This window comes from Azolla caroliniana, unplaced genomic scaffold (genome assembly GCF_043228905.1).
Source record: "Azolla caroliniana isolate FFs.n. ecotype wild unplaced genomic scaffold, voAzoCaro1.0.p SCAF_9, whole genome shotgun sequence".
In the NCBI taxonomy this organism is placed as follows: domain Eukaryota; kingdom Viridiplantae; phylum Streptophyta; class Polypodiopsida; order Salviniales; family Salviniaceae; genus Azolla; species Azolla caroliniana.
In genome coordinates, this window is record NW_028230444.1 from 3819913 (window position 1) to 3826981 (window position 7069).

Here is a 7069-nt window from a genome sequence, read left to right on the forward strand (position 1 = left end):
GATCCTTTGGTAGTGCATCGACATGAGATTTGTCTAAATGCAGACTCCCAACGAAATCCATCGACTCGTGGGAGTTCTCTATTTGGGCTTTGGTGTGTTTCTACCAAGAAAAGTATATTTGATACCTTTAATATCTCCTCTAGGCGGCAGGGGTGTGTCCAAAGTGCGTCGTTACAATTCCATAAGGTTATCCTAAGTGTATTTTTCGTCACATTGGTTGCACGTTGTCAATTAGTAGCGCGATCATTTATGATCACTTGCCCGTCTCGATAAAATGCGCGATGCCCTTCTTTACGAGCTTGCATGACTCGTGGCATGCAGATTTTGCGGTGCTCAATTTGCATCTTAGTGAGGTCTTCATCTAGATAGATAAGGTCCCCACCTAATCCTTGAAGAATTGGCCTCTTCTTAAAGAATGTGATTCTAGATTATAAGTCTTTAAATTGAAGGACTAAGGCTCTCTTCCTAGTTATGTCACGTTTGGCCCTCCAAACTTTGGCGATAGGTAGGGCCTCTATGTACCCTAAAATTTTCCCAAGTGTTCGTGCATCCTCGTCGGGGGATGCACCTTCCTTGAGCCCAGTGTTACGTACGTTTAAGCGTCGGGCTTGACGCATTTTCTCTTCTTCTAAGGTAGTGTTAACAATATTTTCCTCTTTTATTTCTTTTCTAATGTTTCTTTTAACCACATCTACCCAACCCGTTTTAGCTAACGCCATGTCATTTTTAACTTCCTTTGTAACTTTTTTAATCTCTTCCTTTATATCCTCTATGGAGGATATTTCATCGTCCTCCCTAGATACCCCGATGTCATTAAGTTGTTTTTTAAGGTTGGTGTTTTCCACTTTAAGTTTCTCTATTTAGGCCTTAAAGGCGTCTTTTTCCTCTCTATCTTTATTTTTGTGGGTTTCAGTGTCTTTTGCCCGTTTTCTCATATCCATCTCTATTTTTCCTAAACGATTAAACATTTCTAAAAAGTCTTCTTTGCTTATAGCCTCGTCTTGTATGTCCTTATGTTCCTTAGTTCGTTTAGACGTCATTGTGGTGTCAATAAGAAAAAAGATAAAAGAAATGGATGAGAGACTTAGCCGAGTCTATTTGGACGTCACAGTCACATCAACATTTTGTTGGTTTGCATGTAGCACGCAACGAGCACACCGAAAGAACCCACCAAAGGAGGCAAGCACTCAAAGTGAAACACACACACCTCAAAGGTCCACCAAGAATGTGCACTTTACAATGGTAACAGTAACTCAGACCACACACAACCAAGCAAGGGGCAACATGCAACGTCAATAGAACAGAGAGAGAGAGAGAGAGAGAGCCTAGATGGATGTAGCTTAGTTGGTAAGGTTGCCCAATGGAGACCAGGTGGTCATGGGCTCAACCCCTACATTCCATAGTGGCATCTAGTGAATTGAGAGAGAGAGAGAGAGAGAGAGAGAGAGCCCAGATGGATGTAGCTCAGTTGGTAAGGTTGCCCAATGGAGACCAGGTGGTTATGGGTTCAACCCCTATATTCCACAATGGCATTTAGTGAATTAAGAGATATATAATAGAGAGGTGAGGAAGTTGGGTTTCGAACTCAGAACGCAGTGCTTGTCGTGCTAACAACTTACTACTAGGGTAAGGTAATTACGATAAAAGAGAGAGAGAGAGAGAGAGATTTGAAAATAGAAGGTGAAAAGAAAAACCTTCTTAGAAGAATCACCAATGTTGCTTTTATAATCTTACAATGGTTATTGTCCTAAGGATGCACACCCACGGAGATATGAGGCCCTTTCATTCTAATTTATGTGTGATACTCTCTTCTCCTATTATACTATGTTTGATTAGAAAAGGGTGGGGGGTCTAATGTCTGAGGGGTACTTAGCTTGATGGTCGTTAGACATACATGATGGTTTCATTGCCATACTCAAATCTCAACCAAGACAGGTGAGCACACATGTGCATGCATTATTTTCAAGGTGATCCCCATACTTAAGGAGTCACATACAAGGTGATATATTTATTCGACATCATAGGTTAAATTTGGCCTCCTTTTGGATAATAACAAAATCTAATCTAATTCGTGCACAATCTTGCTTAGATCAAATCACTTCCTATTGAGATCATGAAGATTTCTTATGATGCCAATGTATCATGGCTCGAGAAAGATTAGGGGGTTATGTGTTACATATTATATTAAAATTGTTTTACCAAACTATAAAACCATTTTTTCCAAATGAGAAAACCACATTCACCGACATATACTAGAGCCCATCCCTTTATTTGTCTACCATCTGCAACATTGATTGTAAATTTGCTATAACTTGGCTCAAATTTTCTTCAATGTGAATGAGACATTAGGCATAGACAAGGAGGCTCGTCAACTACACATTTTTTCCTCTAAACAAATTCAAGAGTTTGAACATCAGAGTTTGATACAACGCTTTGTCTTTGACCACATTTGAATTCTTTTTCCACACACATTGCCAATCAAGTCAAATCTCTACACATTCTCTCACAGTCATAATGTGGAATCCTCACCATGGAGAACTTGTTTTTGCAAGAAAACCCCATTTGGCTCACACATACACAGCTTATAGGATAAGCCTCTATTGTAATAAATCCTCATAAGGCTAGCAAGTTTGTCATTGCCACATCTATACAAGAAAACTACAAGCACTTAGATACAAATAAGAAATGGATTGTTGTTTCAAGAGGTCGTTGCATTCTATCTATTCAAATAATTGAAGGTATTAATTATGTTACCCCAAATGAGCAAGGCTTACAACTTGTGATTAGCATCTAAAGTACACATAATTTTGTACAATTTACATAAACGGGATACTAATTAGCACCAATGGATAATGTATTTGTGCAATAAATAAAAAACTTTCATCTCGCCTTAGACCATATCACATGCCTTTATGGTTTTTATCTTGTTAAGCTAGATCTAGCCATGCCATAAACGCATGCATATGTGTGACATCACAGTTGTGTAGGTTGATGGGATGCCAACTCTTGTTGACATTGATCCAGATAAACTCCTAACAAGCCATTGCTAAAGGTCAACAAAGAGCTTTGAAATGGAAGACAACCCAAATGAGCTTTCATCTTGCCTTAGACCACATCGTGTGTCTTTATGGTTTTTATCTCATTAAACTTGATCTAGTCATGTCATGCAAGCATGCATGTGTAACACCACGATTGTGTAGCTTGATGGGATGCCAACTCTTGTTGACATTGATCCTTGAAAGATAAACTCCTAACAAGCCAGCCATTGCTAAAGAGCTTTGAAATGGAAGACATAACCCAAATGAACTTTCATTTTGCCGTAGACCACATTTTATGTTTTTATGGTTTGCTTTGAAACGGAAGACATAACCCAAATGAACTTTTATCTTACATTAGACCACATCGCATGTCTTTATGGTTTTTATCTCCATAAGCTTGATCAAGCCATGTTATACAAGCATGCATGTGTGACATCACAATTGTGCCGCTTCATGGGATGCCAACTCTTGTTGACATTGAATCCTTGAAAGATAAACTCTGAACAAGCCATTGATAAAGGTCAACAAAGAGCTTTGAAATGGAAGACATAACCCAAATGAGCTTTCATCTTGCCTTAGACCACATTGCATGTCTTTATGGTTTTTAACTCGTTAAGCTTGATCAAGCCATGTTAAACAAGCATGCATGTGTGACATTGCGATTGTGCAGCTTGATGGGATGCCAACTCTTGTTGACATTGAATCCTTGAAAGATAAACTCCTGACAAGCCATTGCTATGTGTGACATTGCGATTGTGCAGCTTGATGGGATGCCAAGTCTTGTTGACATTGAATCCTTGAAAGATAAACTCCTGACAAGCCATTGCTAACGGTCAACATAGAGCTTTGAAATGGAAGACAATCCAAATGCATTTCCCTGTAGTTCTTCTCATATGAGCAAATATTGAAGTCAGCAATAATGAAAAGAGCTGAAATCGCTTGTGAAAAATAATGAGCTCTTCTGAATTTCTCATTCACCATGAGGGACGAAACTTGACCTTCATGTGAGCACTTTTAAGAGCCTTGTCATGTGAATATGTGATATTTGAAGATTGATGGCTCAAAAATCTATAATTGTGTGTGGTAGAGTAACGAAGGTTCGAAAATCAGATGACGCACATGGACAAATAATCAATGGCAGAACCTGATCCATGTGTTTCAACCATTTGGTCAAAGCATTGCCATCCTAGCCCTGCATTTCCATGGGTTCGGCAGCTAGCAAGCAATGATCGGCATGTAGGCATAGATGGTCTTATTGGCATACTTTGGAAGAAATCTCCTGCATAATGCAACTGCCCTGATCGACCAAGAAGATCAACCATGCAGCTGTAATGTTCAGCATTCAGAAAATTAAATTGATTTTCTGATGCTGAACTGAACAATTCACAGCCTTCTTCAAGAAGGCCAGCATGAGTGAAAGCCACAAGCATATTAGTAAAAACTGCATTACTTAAATGCATACCTTGTATTTGCATATCCAAGAAGCATTGCCTAGCCATAACAAAGTCCCCATGCAATGCATACCCAGAAGTCATAGAGCCCCATGATACAATATCTTTCTCTGGGAGTTTATTGAAGACTTTCTGTGCATCCCTCATGTAACCACATTTGGCATACATATCTACAAGGGCACTCCCAACCACTACATTACATTCAAGTCCATCCTTTACAATCCAATCATGTATAAGCTTACCCTGAAATATGGCTCCTATGTTTCCACATACTTTGCAAATGTTTGAGTAAGTTGCTTTGCTTTGCTCGACACCACTTAGATGCATTGTTTCAGCAAATCTGAGAGCAGATAAATCAAGTCCATGTAAAGTGTAGCCAGCCATCATTGTATTCCATGACACAGAATCTTTAGTTGGCAAATAGTCAAACAATGTGTGGGCATCATCTAGGGCTGCACTTTTCGCATACAAATTGATCAATGCATTTCCTAGAAGCAAATCTTTCTCTAGCCCACTCTCTATAATTTCACTATGTATCAAACTCCCCCATGAAAGATCTGTAAGGATGCTACACATTTTGAGGACACATAAAAATATGGTTTTGACAGGCTTAACCCCCTCCATATGCATTTTCCTAAACAGCTCAAGAACACAAAGGCAATGGCCTTCTGTGGCATACCTTGCAATGATGGCACCCCAAGATACCACATCTTGATTACATGATGTACTGAACACATTTTGGGCCTCAATAAAGTTACCACACTTTGCATACATATCAACAAGAGCACTTGCAATGACACTGTTGGAATGAAGACCTTTCTCAATGATCTCATGATGCACTTGCCTTCCTATGGGAAGTTCTCCTGCGATACCACACGCCTTAAGAGTTGATGAGAAAGTAGCATCCGTAGGCTTAACACCTTCCACCTGAAGTTTATCAAATAAACTTAGAGCAAGAATACCTTGTCCTACCTGGACATGGCCTCCAATCATTGCACCCCATGTGGCTGCATCTTTGTTCGGCAAGGTATCAAAAACCTTTTGTGCATCATTCACCTTTCCACAAGCAGAATACAAGTCAACAAGCGCAGTTCCAAGAGCTAAATCTAGTTCAAATGAAGCTCTAATAACTTGGTCATGTAAGACCATCCCTTGTCCTAGAAACCCTTCAGCAGAGCAAGCTTTCATTATAAAGAGAAGTATGACTTTATTTGGACATATACCCTCATTTTGTAAAGCCTCAAAAAGCTCTAGTGCATGATAACCCTGGCCTTGTGAAGAAAAACCTTCAATCAATGTACCCCATGACACAGAATCATGAATTAACATATCGTCAAATACTTTATTTGCCTCTTCTAATCTTACACACTTAACATACACATTGATGAGAGTATTGCCAATGCTGACATCTACTTTGATTCCCCTTTTCACAATTTCAGCATGGATTGACATTGCCATATCAACTGAACCACAAATTTTACATGCTTTCAAGATACATACATAAATGAATCTATCTGCCATGATACCTTCACGTTGAAATTTATGGAAAAGCTCAAGAATGAAGGTTCCATGGCCATATTGAATATAGCCAAACATGATGGCCCCCCATGTCATCACATCCCGACGAATTGAGCTTTCAAACAATTTGAATGCATCATCAAGGCTACCGAGTTTTGAATATGAATGCACAACAGCATTGAAAACCACCAAATCGGATTCAAATTGGAATTTAACGATATGATCATGTACTACTCTACAACATTTAAGGTGTTTTAGATCATTCGGTACCTTAAGCAGGGAAAGGAAGGTAGGTATGTCTGGCTGCAATCCTTCATCCAGCATCATATTGAACACATCAAACGCCTTTCCAGTGCTTCCATGTTGGGCATGTGTTGAAATGATGGAGTTATACCTGGACACTTTAGGGTTTGAAGCTCTGAGACAATTCATTGCTACCCAGGAAAGAAACACAGAGGATGCACATGTTCATAAACAGAGGGGGGGGAGCTATGATAGTTCAAATATTTGCCATGAGAAGAGATTTAAAAACATTGTAACATGTCATAACTAAAGTTGGGTTGCATAGGAGATATGGAGATATAATTAACAAACATATTATAGACCATGTGTCATGGAGCTATGATAGTTCAAATATTTGCCATGAGAGAGATTTAAAAACTTTAGAACAAGCCATAATTAGAGTTGAGTTGCATAGGAGATATAATCATCAAATATACTATACTATATTATACCATGTGTCATGGAGCCTCCATGCAAAGATTATATATGGATAGTTCACAAGGTGTGGGTTGGTGTCACATATCTCACATGAGTTGGGGCCAAGTGTCTTGGTTCAAATTGAGTCTTCTTGAGGGGTACGATAATACCTCATAACTTACTTGGCCAAGAGTCAAGTAGTTCGTCTCGGTCCATTTTGTTCCCTGTTTCGTATCTTTTGACCCCTGTATACTTGGTTTTCCATGTGGTCCCTTGAGAGACGTGTAACAAACATATGTCAATAGCTAGCAATGAGTTTTTGGTCATTGTGGTAGATGTAATCTTTTTTTTATGGGGTGCTTT

At 39.2% G+C, this 7069-nt stretch overlaps 1 protein-coding gene across 4 annotated transcripts; it reads right to left on the minus strand.

Annotated features, from left to right (window-relative positions):
* Window positions 1-2875: 2875 nt before the first annotated feature.
* On the minus strand, window positions 2876-6480 carry LOC147859922 (pentatricopeptide repeat-containing protein At1g11290, chloroplastic-like). 4 transcript variants are annotated; one of them, XM_087325112.1, is made up of 2 exons: window positions 5169-6480; window positions 2876-4829 (listed from the first exon to the last, which is right to left on the minus strand). In XM_087325112.1, exons 1-2 carry the CDS (start codon window positions 6437-6439, stop codon window positions 4145-4147), a joined length of 1956 nt encoding a protein of 651 aa, XP_087181238.1. In that variant the 5' UTR covers window positions 6440-6480; the 3' UTR covers window positions 2876-4144. The 4 variants fall into 4 exon arrangements, with proteins under 4 accessions (XP_087181238.1, XP_087181237.1, XP_087181239.1 ...); XM_087325111.1 differs by having other exon boundaries at window positions 2882-6152; window positions 6278-6442; XM_087325113.1 differs by having other exon boundaries at window positions 2884-5545; window positions 6278-6480.
* Between the last annotated feature and the right edge of the window lie 589 nt (window positions 6481-7069).